This window comes from Capra hircus, chromosome 9 (genome assembly GCF_001704415.2).
Source record: "Capra hircus breed San Clemente chromosome 9, ASM170441v1, whole genome shotgun sequence".
Classification (NCBI taxonomy): Eukaryota; Metazoa; Chordata; class Mammalia; order Artiodactyla; family Bovidae; genus Capra; species Capra hircus.
The window spans coordinates 71,713,725-71,735,771 of record NC_030816.1 but is presented as its reverse complement, the minus strand read 5'-3'; the positions used below and the strand labels follow the sequence as shown (position 1 = coordinate 71,735,771).

At 34.3% G+C, this 22,047-nt stretch overlaps 1 protein-coding gene across 5 annotated transcripts in view; it reads right to left on the bottom strand.

The window, feature by feature from the left end:
• The window catches only part of STXBP5 (syntaxin binding protein 5), a 169,071-nt gene that overhangs the window by 7,357 nt on the left and 139,667 nt on the right, over positions 1-22,047 (bottom strand). For all 5 annotated transcript variants that reach the window (XM_005684892.3, XM_018053317.1, XM_018053318.1 and 2 more), the window contains 6 exons: positions 19,916-19,966; positions 14,901-15,140; positions 13,396-13,765; positions 12,920-13,085; positions 4,585-4,696; positions 416-636 (listed from right to left, as the gene is read on the bottom strand). In XM_005684892.3, coding sequence (XP_005684949.1) covers positions 416-636; positions 4,585-4,696; positions 12,920-13,085; positions 13,396-13,765; positions 14,901-15,140; positions 19,916-19,966 — 1,160 coding nt within the window. The remainder of the gene's footprint in view (positions 1-415; positions 637-4,584; positions 4,697-12,919; positions 13,086-13,395; positions 13,766-14,900; positions 15,141-19,915; positions 19,967-22,047) is intronic.

Sequence of the window (22,047 nt, the reverse complement as noted above, 5' to 3'; positions counted from 1 at the left end):
CTGGTCTACAGACACATTTAGTATCGCTTCACTGGATTAAATCTACCTAAAGAATCAAGAGATAAATTATTTTCTTTTCTAGGAGAAGTTAGTAGTAGAATCTGAGGAATTTAGGAAAATTAACTTTGTTTTTATTGTATTCCCTAAGTAACTACTGCAAAGCCACTGGTTTTGTTTAAAAAAAAGCCTGAAGGGGGAGCAGGTTCCTTCAAAATTCATAAACTTCAGTTAGATCAAAGGCTACTGAGAGTCTTGTAATGGTTCCCTCTAGTGGCAAAATTTAGGAATCTGCAACCATACTGAGGATATGAGAAGAAAATTTATGTGTCAAAATACAACAGATATAAAAATACAATAATTTTCATACCTGCTTTATCTAGGCTTTTTGGCTTAAGCATCTGTTTGATAGACATACCTCATGAGCATGTTTAGAGAATGAATCTGCACTGGATAACATAGCTGCCGTTCTTTCTTCCAGGTCGCTAAGTTTCTGCCCTCTCTCGTCCAGTGCCAGCCTCGCTCGTGCGAGTTCACCAACAACTCCAGAGGCCGCTCCTTTTACGCCTTCAATGCCACCAGGGCCAGGGATGTGCTGAGCAAGACTCCTTGAAGCCTTTCCTGAGGATGATTCTCCAACTGAATGATTTGATACATGAAAGAGTAACCCAGAAAATGAAAACTTTAATTAATATAAAATTCTATCTCCTGATAGCATTAAAACACACTTGACTGACAATGTAACTGAAGTATTTTTATATTTTACTTTGTAATTATTATGTATTTTATTATGATTGTTTTAACAATGAACTTTTAGATACTTTTCAAGTATATAGAAATACAACATATATTAATAAATATTTCATTCTAGTTCATATACTAGAACTTGAGCAAAAAAAGTGACAATTATTTGTTGGAATGGATGATGGGTATACTGATACAACTTTAAAAACAGTAAAAAAAATCACTCTTAAGTGTCCAAAAATTAAAGATAAATTAAATATATTTAAATTCAAAGACACAGATTTAAATATATGTATTTGTATTATTCACTCTGTACTTTCCTCACACTTGAAATACTACGCTTCGGCTTAGAAGAAAAATGTAGAATTTATTCAGTATTTCTTTTCAGTCTCCAAAAGGTGTACATAACCACATTCCTTTCTTTCTATCCATTTATCTTGTTGCTTACCAAATAGATCACATTTGTCTTCAACAGATCTCAGGAATTTATTGCTTCCTTTCCCTTCCCAACCTAGACCCTCATGACCTAACAACCTCATGAGTGCAAGTCTTTAAAACTCTGTTAAAAACTGATGTCAGATTCCTTCTTACTTTAGGATACATTTCTTTCTTTAGAAATGTAATTCATACCATAAAATTTGCTCCTAAACAATTCAGTAACTTGAAGTTTATTCAGAAGGTTGTACAACTACTAATTCTCAAGGATTTTCATACTCAAACCACCCAAACAACTACATGATTATTAGCAGCCACTTTCCGTTTCCCCCTCATCTCAGTCCTTGGCAATCAATAATCTCCTCCGTCTCCATAAATTTTCCTCTTCTGAACATTTCATACAGATGATTCACACACTGTGTGGCCTTTGTGTCTGGTTTCTTTCACTTAATGTCAAGATTCAATCCTATGGTAGCATATGGCAGTACTTCATCCTTTTTAATAACCGAGTAATATTCTATTGTATGGATATGGATATATAACATTTTGTTTTTATATTCATCAGTTGATGAGCATTTGAGTTGCTGCCACTTTTTGGCTGTTATGAATAATGCTGCTATGAACATCTGCACAAGTTTTTGTGTGAACACACGTTTTCAGTTCTCTTGGGTATACACTTAGTAATGGAATTGTTGGGTCACGTAACTTCATGTTTAACTTCTTGAGAAATTACTGGAGTTTTCCAAAGAGGTTACACTATTTTATATTTCCACCAGCAACTTGTAAGGGTTCCAATTTCTCCATATTCTTAAGAAGATCATCTTTCTGAATACAACCATCCTGTGAAGTGGTATTTCATTGTGGTTTTGACTTGCATTTCTCTAATGACAAATGATATTGAGCATCTTTGCATGTGTTTATTGGCAATTTGTATGTTTTCTTTGGAGAAAAGTCTATTAAAACCCTTTGCCCATTTAAAATTGTACTATTTGGCTTTTTATTGTTGAGTAAGAATAAAAAAAATTAAGAATTTTTTTTAACACTCTGGCTATTAGACTCAATAGATATCATTATGTTTTCTGACTTCTAATTTTAGAACACAATTTATTGTTTTCTTTGGTTGGTTTTGATTTAGGTGTCATATCTGAGAGACAACTGTGTAATCTAAGGTAGCAAGGATTTATACTTAGGTTTTCTTCTAAGAGTTTTATAGTTTTATCTCTTACATTGAGGTCTTTGATCCATTTTGAGTTATAAATTTTTGTGTATGGTGTGAGTCGGATTCTCTTGCATGTGGATATCCACTGTCCCAACACCATCTGTTAAAAGACCACTCTTTCAGCACTGGAGTTTCTTGGCATCCATGTAGAAAACTGACCATACATGTATGGGCTTATTTCTGGACTCTCAATTCTTTTCCATTGGTCTATGTATCCATCCTAATGCCTGTACCACACTATCTTGATTGATTCCCGATTTGTAACAACACTGGAAATCAAAATGTAACTCAGATCTTTTTTCTTAAAAAAATTTTTTTTGTGTGTATGTGTGTGGCTATTTTGAATCCTTTCCATTTCCATATGAATCTTAGAAACAGCTTATTTCTTTCTTCAAAAAACTGGCTTGGACTTTGACAAGGATTGTGTTGAATATATAGATCAATATGGGGAGTACTGCCGTCTCAGCAATATTAAATTTTCCAATCCATGAACGTAGATATTAATCCATTTATTTATGTCTTAATTCTTTAAATGATGTTTGAATTTTTTAGCATATTTTTTAGTGTATGTTCTAGTATTTCATCTTTTTGATAAACAAAACTCCTTTCTTAATTTAATTTTTGGTTTGTCTATTGCTAGTGTATAGAAATGCAATTGACTCTTTATATGGAACTTGTATCCTAAAATCTTGCTGAACTTGTTTATTGCCTAGAATGTGTTTTATTTTTTAATTAAAAATTTATTTTGGCTGCACAGTGCAGGTTGCAGGATCTTAGTTCCCCAACTAGGGATTGAGAGCCCAGGGCCATGACAGTGAAAGCGCTGAGTCCTAACCACCAGTAGTTAGAAACACTGTGTGTGTGGTTTCCTTAAGATTTTCTATAGGCAGGGCTGTCATCTGCAAAGAGAGACAGTTTCATTCCTTCCATTCCAACTGCATGCCAACTATACTCTCTTTTTGCCTAAATGCCCTGGTTAAAGACTCTAGTACAGTGTTAAACAGAAAAGGTGAGACCTTTTGAATTCCCAAATAAAATTTAGAATAAGTTACAAAGTTTGGGGCAGTGAGTTGATAAGGGCTTCATTAAATATTTATTTGTGTATATGCTCACATCAGTTTTACTCTTAAGCTATGGCCCTTGGTCCTTGGGGTCCTTTCAAAGAGGAAGCATTATTTATCAGGGTTGCCACCTTAGCCAATTCTGGAAGCCTACCTGGCTGGTCTTAACACAGTTCAGAATTGCAGCTTGCTGTAGCAAAGTACTCCAGGGCAAAAGTGGCCTCAGGTTGCAATGCTTACCACCTTTCCCCATGTATATTGTCTTCATTATATCATTAGCTCATTGATGTTTATAAAAATTGAATTTTGTACAGCTTGATCAATTAATTTTGGTAAGAATGTTTTTCTAAATAATCAGTCCCCCATGACTTGAAGAGCAGTCCTCATTTTTTAAATGAATTAAAACTGACCAAACCTCATTACCCAGATGACTGACCAATCATTAGGATAAATTTTTAAAATGAAACTACTACACTCTTAATTGCTAATATTTAATCTTACAGTTTTTCTAGTAAACTGAACAGAAAAGGAAAACTTTAGAGTATTCTAGTAAAATACAAAGAATAAAAGAAAATAAAAATTCAAGAATAGCTAATAGCTCCTATTTGAAAGAAAGGTGAAACATTCATCAATTCACTAGTTCATTCAAGGACCAACTTCCAATCTGTGCCAATTCTATGGAAGATGGTACATGAACTAGACTTTACATTTTAAATAATCTTCTAAGTGCAATGAGAGTAGTTCTGGAAGTTTTATAAGATAAAATAAATGTTTACGTAAAAATTTTTTCCAAGTTAAGGTTATCAACTAAAGTCCATTACAGAATTAAAATAATAATAAAGATCATATTTAACGAAAGTTAGAAAATATTTTCAAATTACTCACTTAAAGCTTATTCCTTTTTAGCCTGAAGCCATGCTGATTTTGATTTGCTGAGTAAACTATTCCCCTGATTTGAGTTAGAATATGGCAGAAAACAATTTTATGCATTTTGCTAAAAGATGGATCCATCAGTTGTCGTGACAGAGAGGAAAAAGGTGAACATAAATTTATACACGTAAGAAAAATTTACATGGCTTGAATGTTTGTTTTATAGATATATTATCCAAATTAAATAAATCAACTTACATAGTTCTTCTCTATCGAGAGATTGTGCACCACCTCCAAACAAGCCTTTAAAGAATCCCCTGTTTGGTGCTTCAGGTGTTTCTACAGGAGTGAAGAGTTCACCCAACATTTCCTTTAAAATCAAAGCAAATTGTAACTGTTAAAGTTTCAGGGACACGAAACTATAATCACAAAACCAGCACTGTAAACTCTTTAACTAAGACTTATAACATTAGCTGTTGAGGTTCACAATTAATGAGCACATTTCAAATGATCAGATCTAGAACAGTCTGATTTGGTCAAACAGTAAATTAAAATGAACTTGACTAAGAGTAACTTGTTTGCTACTTTGGCTAGATTACTTTCTTCACATTTTAAGCAAAGATGATTTAAGCTTAAACTGTAAGGAGATTCCAATCTTTATGATAAAATGTTCATATAACTATAACTCTTATTATCAATAATTGGCAACTATATTAATAACTAGGTCTTCTTACATTAGAAATAAGAAAATATATTAGCAAATTGAAGTCTAGTGTAATGATAGCTGAGTCAGAAAATTAGTAGTTTAGAAAGACACACATCTTTTTTTATAAACATAGGCTGGGAACAGAATTATGCCAACATACACCTGGAATTCCAGAAATCTGGCTGAGAGATGGAAAGGCTTCTTTCTATACTGTCAGATTTTCCAGAAATTTTTGTCAATATTCTTCAGAGCACAGAAACGGTAAAGGTAAGTCAGCAGACAAGAAAAACTGCTGACATTTTACTGACTTTGTAGATGAGACATAAAGAGGGAAGAGAAGTTTCTATAAAAGAAGGATGGTAGCAATATTATTTACAAGGCAACTCTGGGAAGCTTTAAAAGCAAAATAAAAGTATAGTGAGGCTTGGGATTGCATTTCTGCCCAGTAAAGAGAAGTAGCTATGATAGAAATGACGAGTACATAATCTGTTCCAGGTAGTTCTGTCTGATATTACATTATAGTTGGAGCTAAAAATATGTATTTTTTAGAGTTTCTTTCTTAGGGCTGGGCTAAGCAAGTTAATAAAGGATGTCCCAAGATTTTACTTTTAAATATATCCATATTCCTTTTTTTCATTTTTTGTTTTGTGGGATCTTAATTCCCTGACCAGAGATTGAGGCCAGGCCCTCAGCAGTGAGAGCATGGAGTCTTAACCACTGACTGCCAGTGAATTCCCAGATACACCCTTATTAATGTTGTCTCCCCAACCAGATTATAAATGAAAGGAGATAACGTTAACAATATACAACACAGAGTTTCACTTATATGGCTGAAGTGGATTGAAGGCTTTACATTTAAATTTTCTTTCCTTTGGATTTCTATAAAGGGGAGTAAAACTAGAATGGAAAACTCCCTAAAGTCAATAAATCAAACCTGTTAAAATCCACCAGAGAATATACTAATGTCTATTATTTAATTCAAGTTTACATTTGCCTGTATAACAAAGGTGATTTTAGACATATTTCCAATCTTTTTTATATAATACTCTGAAGATTATAATTTAAACTGCATTTATTAAGTCGATACAACAAACTGCAAACAGCTACCATTTGAGTGTCTTTTATGATAAATCAATAATAAGACATATATAGACATATATAGAGTCACAGCATAGAGTAATAAGACATATATAGAGTCACAGCATAAAAATATGCTCTTTCAAATTTACCTCACTTTAGAATTGTGGTTTACTCTTAATTTAGTTATTGTTTAATGATCACATAATTTTATAAGTATAAAGTAGGATATTTAAAATGCAGAGATTATAGTTGTAAATATATGACAAACCCACAGCAAACATTATCCTCAATGGTGAAAAATTGAAAGCATTTCCCCTAAAGTCAGGAACAAGACAAGGGTGCCCACTTTCACCGCTACTATTCAACATAGTTCTGGAAGTTTTGGCCACAGCAATCAGAGCAGAAAAAGAAATAAAAGGAATCCAGATTGGAAAAGAAGTAAAACTCTCACTGTTTGCAGATGACATGATCCTCTACATAGAAAACCCTAAAGACTCCACCAGGAAATTATTAGAGCTAATCAATGAATATAGTAAAGTTGCGGGATATAAAATCAACACACAGAAATCCCTTGCATTGCTATACACTAATAATGATAAAGTAGAAAAAGAAATTAAGGAAACAATTCCATTCATCGTTGCAATGAAAAGAATAAAATATTTGGGAATATATCTACCTAAAGAAACTAAAGACCTATATATAGAAAACTATAAAACACTGATGAAAGAAATCAAAGAGGACACTAATAGATGGAGAAATACACCATGTTCATGGATCGGAAGAATCAATATAGTGAAAATGAGTACACTACCAAAGCAATCTACAGATTCAGTGCAATCCCTATCAAGCTACCAGCGGTATTTTTCACATAGCTAGAACAAATAATTTCACAATTTGTATGGAAATACAAAAAACCTCGAATAGCCAAAGCAATCTTGAGAAAGAAGAATGGAACTGGAGGAATCAACCTGCCTGACTTCAGGCTCTACTACAAAGCCACAGTCATCAAGACAGTATGGTACTGGCACAAAGACAGAAATATAGATCAATGGAACACAATAGAAAGCCCAGAGATAAATCCACACACCTATGGACACCTTATCTTCGACAAAGGAGGCAAGAATATACAATGGATTAAAGACAATCTCTTTAACAAGTGGTGCTGGGAAAATTGGTCAACCACTTGTAAAAGAATGAAACTAGAACAATTTCTAACACCATTCACAAAAATAAACTCAAAATGGATTAAAGATCTAAATGTAAGACCAGAAACTATAAAACTCCTAGAGGAGAACATAGGCAAAACACTCTCCAACATCAATCACAGCAGGATCCTCTATGATCCACCTCCCAGAATACTGGAAATAAGAGCAAAAATAAACAAATGGGATCTAATTAAAATTAAAAGCTTCTGCACAACAAAGGAAACTATAAGCAAGGTGAAAAGACAGACTTCGGAATGGGAGAAAATAATAGCAAGTGAAGCAACTGACAAACAACTAATCTCAAAAATATACAAGCAACTTATGCAGATCAAGTCCAGAAAAATAAACGACCCAATCAAAAAATGGGCCAAAGAATTAAATAGACATTTCTCCAAAGAAGACATACGGATGGCTAACAAACACATGTAAAGATGCTCAACATCACTCATTATCAGAGAAATGCAAATCAAGACCACAATGAGGTACCATTTCACAGCAGTCAGAATGGCTGCGATCCAAAAGTCTACAAGCAATAAATGCTGGAGAGGGTGTGGAGAAAAGTGAACCCTCTTATACTGTTGGTGGGAATGCAAACTAGTACAGCCACTATGGAGAACAGTGTGGAGATTCCTTAAAAAGTTGCCAATAGAACTGTCTTATGACCCAGCAATCCCCCTGCTCGGCATACACACCGAGGAAACCAGAATTGAAAGAGACACATGTACCCCAATGTTCATCGCAGCCCTGTTTATAATAGCCAGGACATGGAAGCAACCTAGATGTCCATCAGCAGACAAATGGATAAGAAAGCTGTGGTACATATACACAATGGAGTATTACTCAGCCATTAAAAAGAATACATTTGAACCAGTTCTAACGAGGTGGATGAAACTGAAGCCGATTATACAGAGTGAAGTAAGCCAGAAAGAAAAACACCAATATAGTATACTAACACATATATAGGGAATTTAGAAAGATGGTAATGATAACCCTGTATGCGAGACAGCAAAAGAGACACAGATGTAAAGAACAGACTTTTGGACTCTGTGGGAGAGGGAGAGGGTGGGATGATTTGGGAGAATGGCATTGAAACATGTATACTACCATGTAAGAAACGAATTGCTAGTCTAGGTTCGATACAGGATACAGGATGCTTGGGGCTGATGCACTGGGATGACCCAGAGAGATGATATGGGGAGGGTGGTGGGAGGGGGGTTCAGGGTTGGGAACTCATGTACACCTGTGGTGGATTCATGTCAATGTATGGCAAAACCAACACAGTATTGCAAAATAAAAAGAAAGAAAAAAAATTAAAAAAAAGAGTCACTATAGTGTACTGGGAGGAGTATAAACTGGAACCATATGGACCTGGGTTTGATTCTCACCTCTGGCTTCTACATGCAGAGGGATCTTTGGCAAATCAGTCTCTCAGAGAACTGGTTTCCTTAACTATATGATAAAGAAGTAATATTAATACTTACCTCTCAGGAATGCTACCAGGATTAAAGATAATGAAGATTATCTTTAATGAGTTAAAGATGACACAAAATGCCAAGATTAGATACTGAATGATGTATACATTAAATAGAAATACCTCCTTTCACATGGAGATGAAACAAATTAGAAGATATGAAGTATTTATCTCTAGATTACCACTGTGAACATATATCTTTAAAGGAAGTTTAAAATTAGGCATTTTTAGAGTCTGCACAGTCTATGGTTAGTATTAGGATTTGTGAGGAATACTGATGTTAAAAAGGTATGTATTTCAGTACCATCGAATAGAATCTTAAATACTTTTCATTTGTATTTAAATAAAAATTTTAATTATGATAAACACATTTTTTAGGATAATTAACTTTAATGACTAATAAAAATGGTTAAATCTAAATAGATTTTTATTACCTGTGATATTTCTCTACATCTAGTAATAGTAATACATCTGAAACAATGTCTGGAACTTTTAAACTAGTCTAAAATATGAAGGTACAGACAAATATATTTGTCTGATGTCAGACAACTGTATCTCCTTTGTGTTAATAAACAAGTGATAAAATACAGGAAACTAATTTCACGAATGAGTCAATGCATATGCTTTATCACTTTTTTCTTAAACTGAACTGTAATATTTTATTAGTTGACTTATTTTTATTACCTTAATATGTACAACATAGTGATTCAATATTTGTATAGATCATACTCCATTTAAAGTTATTATGAAATTGGGCCTTTCCTGGTGGTCCAGTAGCTAAGACTGTACTCTCAATGCAGAGGGCCTGGGTTTGATTCCTGGTCAGGGAACTAGATCCCACATGCTGCAGTTAAAGATCCTGCATACTACAATGAAGATAGAACTAAGACCTGAAGCAGCCAAATAAATAAATAAAAATTAAAAAAAATAAAGTTATGATAAAATATGGGCTGTAATCCCCATGCTGTACAATATATCCTTATAGCTTATTTATTTTATACATAGTTGTAATCCCTTACCTTATATTGCTGTTCTTTCCTGCCCTCTACCCGCTGGTAACACTAGTTAGTTTTCTACATGTGTGAGTCTGTTTCTGTTTTATTATACATATTTATTTTTTAGATTTCACATATAAGTGATAATACACTGTATGCCTTTCTCTGACTTTATTTCACTAAGCACAATACCTTCCATGTCTATATAGGTAACTGGTAAAATTTCATTCTTATTTTGGCTAAGTAGTATTCCATCATATGTATGTATATGTGTGTGTATATCTATCTATCTATCACATTTTCTTTATCCATTCATCTGCTGATGGGACACTTAGGTTCTTCCTTATCTTGGCTACTCTAAGAATGGCTATCATCAAAAAGTCCACAAATAACAAATGCTGGTAAGGATGTGGAGGGAAGGAAACTGCTGATGGGAATTTAGCACACAGCTGGCAGGAATGTGAACTGGTGCAGCCACTACGGAAAACTGCACAGAAGTTCTCCAAAAAATTAGAACTACCTTACGATCCAGCAATTCCACTTCGGGGTATATAGCTGAAGAAAATGAAAACACCAATATTCACAGGACTGTCTCAACACTAAGTATTACGTCAGGTGTAGATTTTCCTAGATGCCTTTTAAGTTCCCATTTATACCTTGTGTGACTTTTCTTTAATCAGGAATGGATGTTGAATTTTATCAACTGCTTCTTGTTTTTTAAATTTACTAATGTGAATTCCATAGATTGATTTATAAATGTGAAGTCAACTCTACATTCCTGGGATAAATCTTATTTGGTTATGATGAATTATCATGACCAGAATTATCCATCTGATATACTGTTAGGTTCAATTTGCTAAAATTTTGCTTAGAATTTTAACACCTATATTTGTAAAGAATATTGATCTATATGTAATTTTCTTTACTTTAAAATCATTGGTTTTGGTAACATGTTCTATGAACATATCATTAACAAGTTGGGAAGCATTTCTGCTCTTTAACTTTTGAGAGTTTTAAATAGAACTGGTACTATTTCTTCCTGAAATGTTGACAGAATTTACAAATGAAGCCACTGAGGCCTCAATTTTCTTTGTCCAAGGTTTCTAACTTCAATTTTCCTATAGTATTCTCTGGGTTATCTATTTTTTTCTTGAGTGAACTTTGGTAATATGTGTCTCACACTACATTTGCCCATTTCCTAAGTTTTTTTAATTTACTGGCCTAAAGCTGTTCATAGTATTTCCTTATTATCCATTTTAATTAGCATCTGTAGAATCTACAGAAGTCACTTCTCTCATTCTTGATATATTTCTTTCTTCGCAATCAGTTTGGCTTGAGATCAATTTTATTGATTTCAGAGATCAAGTTTTTTACTTCATTGACGTTTTCTGTCTCATTGATTTCCACTTGGATATTTACTTTTTTTTTTTCTTCTGTTTACTCTGGGTTTAACTTGCTCTTCTTTTTCAGTTTCTAAGGTGGAAGCTGAAGTCACTGATTTGAGGACAACTTCTTTTCGCAGAGTCGGACATGACAGAGCATACACGTCATGTCTTTTTGAATACAGATGTTTTAGTGCTATAATTTTTTCAAGTATAAACACTCAATTGTTTTTCTCTATTGCTATGCTTTCAAGTTACTTAAATCTTTTCTTCTCTAATGTCTAATCTGATGTTAATTCCATCCAGTATATTTTTCATCTCTAACACTGTAGATTTTCATCTCTAGAAGTTCAATTTTGATTTTTATAGCTTTTATGTTCCTACTTAACTTTTAAGTATAATGCTTAGGCACTCAGTTGTGTCCAACTCTTGGCATCCCCATGGACTGGAGCCTACCAGGCTCCCCTGTCCCTGGGGATTATCCAGGCAAGAATATTGGAGTGGGTTGCCATGCCCTCCTCCAGGGGATCTTCCCAACCCAGGGATTGAATCCAGGTCTCCTGCATTGCAGGTGGATTCCTGAGCCACCAGGGAAGCCCAAGAATACTGGAGTAGACAGCCTATTCCTTCTCCAGGGGCTCTCTCCGACCTAGAAATCGACACGGGGTCTCCTGCATTGTAGGTGGATTCTTTATCAGCTGAGCTACCAGAATACAGTTCTAATTGTAATACAGTTATAACTGTAATTTTGTTTCACTCTCAAGGTTTATAATATCAGGAGTATGTTTTTAGTATAGTCTAGCTTACTGAAATAATACTACTAACATGTGAGAGCACGTACTTTCTACTGAGCACTGTGCTAGTAAGAACTTTATGTGTACTGTCTCCTTTAATTTGTAACAGATCCTATGACATTAGATATTATTTCTATACTCATTTTAAATATAATGAAGTTCAGACATACTAACTTGTCTAAGGTCACATAACTGTGTAACTAGCAAAGCTAGGACTTAAATTCATTCTTCTTGACTCCAAAGCTCATATTCTAAAAATAAGTCACAAGTTTAAATTTATAAACCAGTAAAATATGGCTAATTAACTAAAAACTTTCACAATAAAGTTCCCTTAGATAATGGTTTCTCTAAATATCAATGAATATTTTAGCTCTAATATTTAAAGAGCAGTTTTGTTTAAAAAGTTCAAGCTAAACTGATCATTTCTCACAAATATACAAGCACATAAAGCACTCAATACTTTTAAAGATACAGTTTTATAAAGATTTTATAATCTCTCACAAATAGATCAACAAAAATATTTAGAGGAAAATTATCAAATCTTATTTTTTCTGATAATCTGTATCTATCCTTTGAATACAGAGTATATTAAAAGGAATGACACAATTTGTCCTAAAATAGATATAATTATTTTCACATCAACATATGCCTTTAAAAAGGATTTTTCTTTTGTTTCTATATAATAGGTATTTATTCTGTGTGGAGAGTAGTATAAAACAGATGTAGTATTTTGTATTTATTTGACATTACTGGTGAGAAAAAATATGGATTGATGAGATGGAGTCCCTTTTATAACAGGAATCTGATGAAGACACTTTATTACCAGTATCAAAGCATATGCTCTCAAGTTCTCAAGAAAAGCTTTGAATTTTCTCATGGAGTAGAAGGGATGGACAATGTAAGGGACCTTAGAAAATATTTTACCTCTGAAGAAATGATAGTGATAGTTTTGTTACTTACCTGAAGATTCTCACAGGTTTCTTGACTGTAAGTGAGTCTCTGGATTTCTGTAGGTGAGACAAGATACAAGGCTTGTCCGTTGTTGGTGAAGCAGAACGTTCTGGCTATCCGCATGTTGGTAAGGGGCAAGTAATACACATCCAGCAGAGGCCTTAAACTCGGCAAACTTGAGAATACAATGAAAAACTTATTAACAGACAGGAAGGCTTTAGTCTTGAACAAATACTACAGAAAGTAAAAATGGCAGGGACCTTCTAAACCTCATGATTTAGTATACCTGAGTGGGAGATAAAACTGATTTCTTTTCCTCATGTACTTGTTCACAAGTAACTGAATGAAAATAAATTCTCACTGTATATGACGGTAAGCAAATTAAAAGCACTTCTCCAAACTGAATACAATTATGCAATATTACGTTCTGACGGGAGGAAATGCTATATTTGTGTTTAAAAACCAAACAAACAAAAACCTCTTACCTGAAAGTCATGATGTGTCCATTGGCACAGAAGCAGGCAAGGCAGATGCCGTTACTTAAGGATACAATGTCCCCACGAAGCACAAATGAGGTCTCTGTGATGTTCTGCTTGTAAGCACAGTTCTGGCTTGGCAATGAGATCACTTTTGCTTGCTTTTCAGAACATATTACTGCATACTGGTTTTCACTGATTTCCTGAGAGGAGGAGGGAGATACAGAGACAGGTCTTCTTTTCTTCAATTTCTCTTTCTCATCCTTTTCTTCAGGGACATTGTGTTCTTTCCAGGGTTCATGTGCAGGTGGCACTAAGCAGCCTGTGGAATCCAGGAACGCCATTCTCAGGATCGCCCCTTTTAACCGCAATATAGTACCTAAAATTGCCATTTCAGTAAATAAAAAGTATTTTACTCCAGACAGTAAATATGTTTATTCCAACTCTGACACACACTAGACACTCAAAAATATGTAGAATATATACTGAACCAAAACTATACCCTGGCTCGCTGACAGGATTCAAACCTCAAGCATGGTATCTGAATCTGGAAAAAGATCTCAATAAGTGTTACAAGACTGATAAATGCTGGGATGTCTAGAACTAGGTCTCATACCCACACCTGCCAAGTGTACTCTCGTTGAATGTAAGTAGACGGCATCTAGGGCTGCAAGGTCCAATATGGCAGCCCAGTGCCTAGCCATGTGAACTGTGGCTCGTCCACACTGTGGCATGCTGTGAGAGTGAAATATAGGCTGGATTTGAAGGCTTAGCACAGTAAAATTATAATAAAGTAACTCAATAATATTAAAATACTGATTACATGCTAAAATGATTTAGCATTTTGCATAGAGTGGGCTAAATGAAATTTGTTATACTAAAATTAATTTCACTTGTTTCTTTTACATTTTAATATGGCTACTAGAGCCATATTAAAATTTAAAATACTAGAAAATTTAAAATACTACATGTATAATATATAAACAAGGAATATGCTAGAGAGCAAAATCATGCTTTTTTTCCTCACATTTTTAATATAGGAAGAGTATAAATTTTTTCTTCTTAAAACTTTTTGTTAAATTACCTTTTCTAATTCTTCAAAGAAGAAAGACGATCTTAAGACTTCACATTTAGAGATTAAAAATAGCTAAGTGTGCAATATTTTAAAAACTTTTCAGTTTTTTCCCTACATATGTACTATCCTTTTGCTTACAGAACATACTATTTCAAGGTATCCTAGAATGAGACAGAACAACAGTATTTTGTTTTCATTTTCTACGTAGTAATCATTTTAGACATGATACTACTGTTTAAAAAAATGCAAAACTTGAATGGCTGTATAAGTAAATGATATTCTGGAATCTTAATCCATGAATTCCTTCAATTAAAAGCAAAAGACTGTAACTATCTCCATTCAGAATTCTTAGACTGATTCAAAGATGAAAAGCAAAGGCTTCTATTAAATTATAGTAAAGCAAACTTTCAAGGGTAGTCCAGCAGCAGAGCACACATACCACTCGGAGACACAATCACTGGCTGAAGAAGTCTTTGCTCTCCTCCCGGGGGAAGGTTCAGTGCGATGACAAGCACTGTTCCCAGTGTAGTACCAACCCACAAACACGGGGAAGGGGCTGAATCTGTCTTTCGAGTAAAAGTTTCACAGAAATGAAGAGCAGAGATTGCTTCCCGGGATTCTTTATCAATGCTGGTTACACTTGAGCTCCGTGATCGGCTGAAGGAATTATCTTTTATGTCTGAAATGATTTCAAATGTTGTGAGATTATTCAAGTTATAAAATAATCATGTTTTTAGTTTGGTAAGAGTGAGTGAAAGTCACTCAGTTGTATCCGACTCTTTGCGACCCCATGGACCATACGGTACATGGATTTCTCCGGGTCAGAATACTTTCCAACCCAGGGATTGAACCCAAGTCTCTCGCATTGCAGGTGGATTCTTTACCATCTGAACCACCAGGGCAGTCCATTTAGTTTGTTTTAAATTTTATCAAATAGTTAATCTGCAAGAAGAAAAATCTAAAGCATTTTTAATTTTACCTGAAAAGAAAAACAATGTACTTTTATGCTAACAATTTTGCCCATTGCTCATAAATGAAACACAAAGGGAAAAATCCACACTTGTGAGAACTGAGCTGGGGGCAGCCAGGGGTTTTTTGGATGCATGATCTCTGCAGTTTCGGTGTAGCTCTCTGCTGGTATCTTGGCTGCTTTTCCAACTTTAGTCATTACTACCTTTTCTCATGGAGAAGAAAATGGCAACCTGGAGAAGGAAATGGTAACCCACTCCACTATTCTTGCCTGGAGAATCCCATGGACAGAGGAGCCTGGTAGGCTACAGTCCTTGGGGTCGCAAAAGTTGGATATGACTTAGCGACTACACCACCACCGCCACCTTTTCTCATGTGCTCCTCTTCCTTTGGTATAATATAGTTCACGATTAGGCAGTACCAGCAAAGTGGGTATTTTCAATTTCCTAGATTAAAAAAATGCATTTATAAGTACTCTGATTCTACCTTCAAATTTACCATATGATGGACTTTCTTCTTCAAATCTGTCCATATGAAAGCCTTAATCCATAAAAATTTAGCTTTTATTTTTCTTACATGCTATTTTAACTGGAATCAACATTCAACTTAGGCATTTTTCATTAACCTGGACCTGGCTCATTCTTAACTCAATCCCAGGTATATTCAGGGATACTTATAAATTCTACTAATAAACCCTCTCTTGTCTACAGTTACCTTCTTCTCTGTGACCAATCTTAAGTTTGTTTCAAGCTCTGGCCTCTTTTCTCTTGGAATGCATTTCCAAATGCTTCATGAAATTTTTTCCTGTTAAATCAAAACACACCATTTCCCCAAGTCTCTAAATTCTTCTAATGGTACTATTTATATTGACAACAACCCCATTCTCCTTGGGAAAAACATTTGACATGAGTCACACTTTTGGTTCTTCCCTTTCACTTTAACTGTATGTCTCTGATGGGATGACAAGTCCTACATTATTCTAATATTTCTATCTTCTTCTTTCCATTACCGATCAAGTTCCATGATCCTATTTCAGGCATTTATCACCATTCATCTACAATTCCCAAGAGACCGCCCCACCTTCACTCTGTCATTGTTCTATCACAACTCAAATTTTACAAAGTACACTTTTAATTCTATCACCTCTACCTTAAAAATCCACAATGGTTCCTTTACTTAGGTTTATAAAATTCTCCAGAAAACATCTTCAGCCTACCATCCTGGCCCCTTCTGCCAGTCTGCCTTGCTTCAGTTCACTGTGGGAAATAAACCAAGCTATTCAGTGTTCTCCACACATACTTGGCACTTGCCTATGCTCTTCTTTCTGATTGCTAGCCTTGCCTTTTCTCTACCTACTTAGATGGTGTTTATTCTCCATCTCAGGTGCTGTCGTCCTCATGAAGTTTATCCTGATTGCTAAAACCATCTATAGTTTTTCTCTTTTGAATCTTGATAGCTTTTTATCTCCTCCATGGCACTAGTAGCACATTTGTTCTGTACTTATTTCTGACTTGTCTTGGGCCTTGTTCTAACGTGACTGAAAATTTCTTGAGAACAAGGGCTTTTGACTCCTTACAGAATTTAGCATAGTGCCTTGCATATGAAAGTAGTCAACTGATACTTGCTGAAGACAGACCTATAGTTCACAGTATCTAGAGCAATGTGTTTCTGCTACACTACTGGGATATACTAAACTTTCCAGTAGCTTCTACTGTTCATATCTAATAAGTCATTCCTCAAATTCTATGTTTTTAATGCTATTGTGAAAGAAATGACTTCATAATATTGTGAAAAATGAAAAACACGTTCAAGTCTTCTAAACTGTATTTCATGAATTAAAAAAGGTATTACTGAATCCTATGTACACCTCCACAAAAGCTTCTTATGGTCAAATTTAGATTCATAAGTTAAAAAAAATTCTCTCCCCAAATAATTATATACAACATAATTTTGATTATAGTTAGCCTCGAAAACAATAAAGCCACTAGTTATGACAGCAGCATGGATTATTTTTAACTGTAGTTTCTAAAAATGCTCTTCTTTTGCCTGAGATTGTGTGTCCTGTTACAGATTATGACACAGGAGAAAAGAACTAGTTAATATAAATAAAACAACCTTCTATAAGCGACAGCTCACTATTGGGTAAGTGTAATATGGTAGAGATGCCAGATCTTAACTCTTCATATTTCTACAGTTATTACAGTAAAATAACAGAAATGTAAATTTTATTTTCTTTTGATTAAAATATTTGTTATTTTAATAAAACAGACACATACAAGGTGAACATACATACTGACCTATATTATCAGTTGGGACTTGGTGATGTAAATGTAAATCAGTGATATAAGAAAACCTGATATTGTAAATTTCAATAAAAATTAAGCTGCATAAAAGCTTTTTACTGTTATCTATTAAAATTACAATAGGTGATTCACAACAATCTATAATTCAAATGTTAATTCACAGGCCAATAAAACATTTTAATTTAATAGACTAATTTAATGATATACAGTTTATAAACTACAAGTGCATTTTTATTATATGACCTCTATAAAAATTAGGTTATCAAAGAAACTCCTATAGCTAGATCAATACGGGAAAATGAACTGAATCAGAATCAACTTTGAACTTACAGAACTAAGTTGCTTATTTTATGTGTCTGGAACTGTTTGAAAACAAGTTAGAATCTTAGCAGTTAAGGAACTGTAACTACCACTACATGGCAACATCGGGCAGTTTGAGCCTACTGATAATATTTGTTTTCCCCCAGTGACTCGGAAAGTGCAAGTTGCTCAGTCATCAGACTCTGTGACCCCAAGAATTCTCGAGGCCAGAATACTGGAGTGGGTAGCCTTTCCCTTCTCCAGGGGATCTACCCAACCCAGAGATCAAACCCAGGTCTCCTGCATTGCGGGTGGATTCTTTACCAGCTGAGCCACAAGGGAAGCCTCTGCCCAGTGTAAAATAATTACCAGTTAAGAATCTCTACCAAAAAATAGTTCAGTAGCATGATGACCTTAAAGGGAAATTATTTAGGCGATATAAGTATTGTTTCAATGCATGTATTAAATGAAGCTGCAATTAGCTTAGGGCATTGAAATACATGGGCACACAGTAAAAGATAAGCTGAATAAAGAAAGATAAATCTATAAAAGTACGGAGCACACACTTTGATTAAAATACTTAAATAGTACCTAAGTGTGAACATTCTTTTTAAATTGATATCATATTTTACTGATTTTAAAAAAGTACTCCTACATGTGTTTTCTCAGATTTGTAGATACTAAATGACACAAAATCATAGTGTCACAAAAATTAAGCTAATAGTATTTAACGTTACTGAAATTCTGGGACTCTCAGGGATTGAAGAAAACTCTGGACACTCTTGTTGGGAGGGAAATGCATAAGGTTAACTTCAGATACACTTGTGTTCAAATTGCATATTTCATTTTTATAGTGAAGGGAACTACCCTCTTCTCAAAACATGTTATACTACATTCTAGAACTTTTTCTGGGTCCCTTAACACCAGTGTTACTTACTACAGGGGTCTGCCATACTATCTTTCCTATGTTCAGGAACGGAAACTTTCTGATGACAGTGGATGATATTATGCCTACTCATAATAACACATTTTCTATCACAACTGAGATAAGACTATGGTTTGAAATGCTAAAATCAGTAAGGTGAAATGGACCAATACCTAAGTCTCTATTGTACATAAAAAGATAGTCAAGCAATCTAGAGAATTACAAGTGAGAAGATGAGGTGGGTGAGCAAATACAAAGGAGCAAATCTAGTTTCTAAGACAAACATCGGTGGAATCATCCACGTGCAGTTAAATAAAAGCAGTAGAAATTTCTAAAAGAAATCTGCTTTATATGTACTATGTGAAATCTTTAAATCTTTACCGAAACGTCATTTTTCCCTGTTCTGGAAATATCAGGAAGCTGTTTTGGAGCTGGATATAAAGCAAAAGGAATATGCGAGATATATTCACTCTGCTTTCCTAATGGATAGGTTGTATATAAAGTACTACAGAGAAACAAATACTTCCCAACTTATTATCATCAAAAAGTAATACTGATTCTTGACATGAGATTCACTGTGATAAAGAAAACCAGTCATATATTTTGAAAATATTATTCTCATAAAAATAAGTTAATAAATCATAGTGCTCAAGATGAGTTTTCAGATGGCTAATAGAAATTAATCTAAAATCACATAAATTTTAATCTTACACTGAATTTTGTTTACATATAAAGTATGAGAGGATTGAGTAAATAGATTATTTTGGTTTGCTTAAATTTATATTATAATTATCTTATCATATACAGATGGCATCCAAAGCCTGTTATTCCTTAAACAGTCATTTTAAACTTAATTTTCAGTGAAAATCTATTCTATGGTCATTTTAAATTTCCTGACTTTTTGTTTTTCCATTAAAGAGATTTTAACTACTGCATATTTTCATTTATTTTACTTACCTAAGTCAGGCTTTAGGTCAGTAGGCAAGCTTAACTTCCTTGACATTTTTGCTGAAAAATAAAATGCACTTTTAAAGTTCTGAAGAATATCTGATTCATTCTTATTTCTATCAATTGTCCTTCAAGACAGGAGTGAATGTTTTTATTACTAAATCTAGAGACTAAGATAATTAAAATATGATTAATAATGTTATGGTTGGAAAGTAAATCTTATTTTCAGCTTTTTGAAAAGTTCGTACTTACTTGATATAATATCTTTGAGTGCTTGAAGCTCTCACTTCAAGGAAGCCTTTTAAATTCTGATAATTATTTCTTAGGCTCATAGGAAAGGGTTAGGCTTTTTTAAGAAGCAGTCATTTCTCAGAAAGATGTTGCAGATAAGGACAACAGAGGCATAAGACAGTCTGGGTATGTGATATAATACAAACTTTCCAGCTCCTCATCTTCACATTCCTTTTAAAGTTAGTATCTTGAATATAGGATGAACCTACATCAAGCTGAAGTATTTGATTACATCACAAAAATAGCTGGCTCATCCATTTCTTCATATATGCTAACATCTCTATTTACATTTTAGTAAAAAACAAAAACAACAACAAAAAAAACAAAGTCATGCTCAGTCTAGCATATTTACAAAAATGTAAACTACAGATATTTCTATTTTGGATTATGATATTTAAAAAGTCTATGTAAAAATCTTACTGGAATTCACTTTCCATCCTCAGTTATTGCCTAAATCTACGAAGTGCTTTACAGTTAGGAGGTGTTTTACTACATCTATTATGTTAGTGGCAATGCATGCGTAACGGAACAGTGCTTCCTAAGTGAAATTTTGAATACACATTTGCGTGTTAATATATGAATGCGTATATGTTGTTAAATTTTGGATGGTTAGGAGATATTTAAAAAACAGACCCTGCTAGTCCATAAGGGCGCCATGTAAACAAACAGAAATCCAGTCATAGCACACAACTTCCACATCTAAAAAAATGACAAATTCATTGTTAGGGAAAAGGCATTAGGCTAAGTGGGAAGGGATAGGTGGAAATCATGTTTTTATTTCTAAGATTCATTAATCTAATTAGCATCCTTTCAAAAAACAACAACAAAGCGTCAAATATATGAATCAGTCTTATCCCATTTTGACAGAGTTAACCTCAGTTAAAGCATAAAAAGTAATAGAAAACGGAAATAGCCAAATGAAATCTATCATGGTTGATCTCATATAAATAGCATCTGGTCTCATCACTGCATGGCAAATATATGGGGAAACAGTGACAGACTTTAGTTTTCTGGGCTCCAAAATCACTGCAGATGGTGACTGCAGCCATGAAATTAAAAGATGCTTGCTCCTTGGAAGAAAAGTTATGACCAACCTAGACAGCATATTAAAAAGTAGAGACATTACTTTGGCAACAAAGGTTCACCTAGTCAAAGCTACAGTTTTTCCAGTAGTCACGTACGGGTGTGAGAGTCAGACTATGAAGAAAGCTGAGCACTGAATTATTGATGCTTTTGGACTGTGTTGTTGGAGAAGACTCTTGAGAGTCCCTTGGACTGCAAGGAGATCCAACCAGTCCATCCTAAAGGAGATCAGCCCTGAATATTCACTGGAAGGACTGATGCTGAAGCTGAAACTCCAGTACTTTGGCCACCTGATGCAAAGAATTGACTCACTGAAAACACCCTGATGCTGGGAAAGACTGATGGCAGGAGAAGGGGAGGACAGAAGATGAGATGGTTGGATGGCATCACCGACTCAATGAACATGAGTTTGAGTAAACTCCAGGAGTTGGTGATGGACAGGGAGGCCTGGGGTGCTGCAGTCCATGGGGTTGCAAAGAGTTGGACATGACTGAGCGACTAAACTGAAGTCTCCTCAATTCAAAACATTTTCTAAAATGTAACATTTAACTTTCGAAAGAACTTAGAAGTTTTTATTACGTATCATAGGTACAATGTACACAGACTGATAATATCTATATAGTAACAGAAGGAGAAAAACTAGGCTAGTACAGTCTAAAGATACCCTTTCACAATCAGATGTATATACCTCTCTAGACCTGACTACTCTGATTTGATTAAGTTATTCTATATCTTTAGGACCAGTGCTTATAAATATTGAATGTACA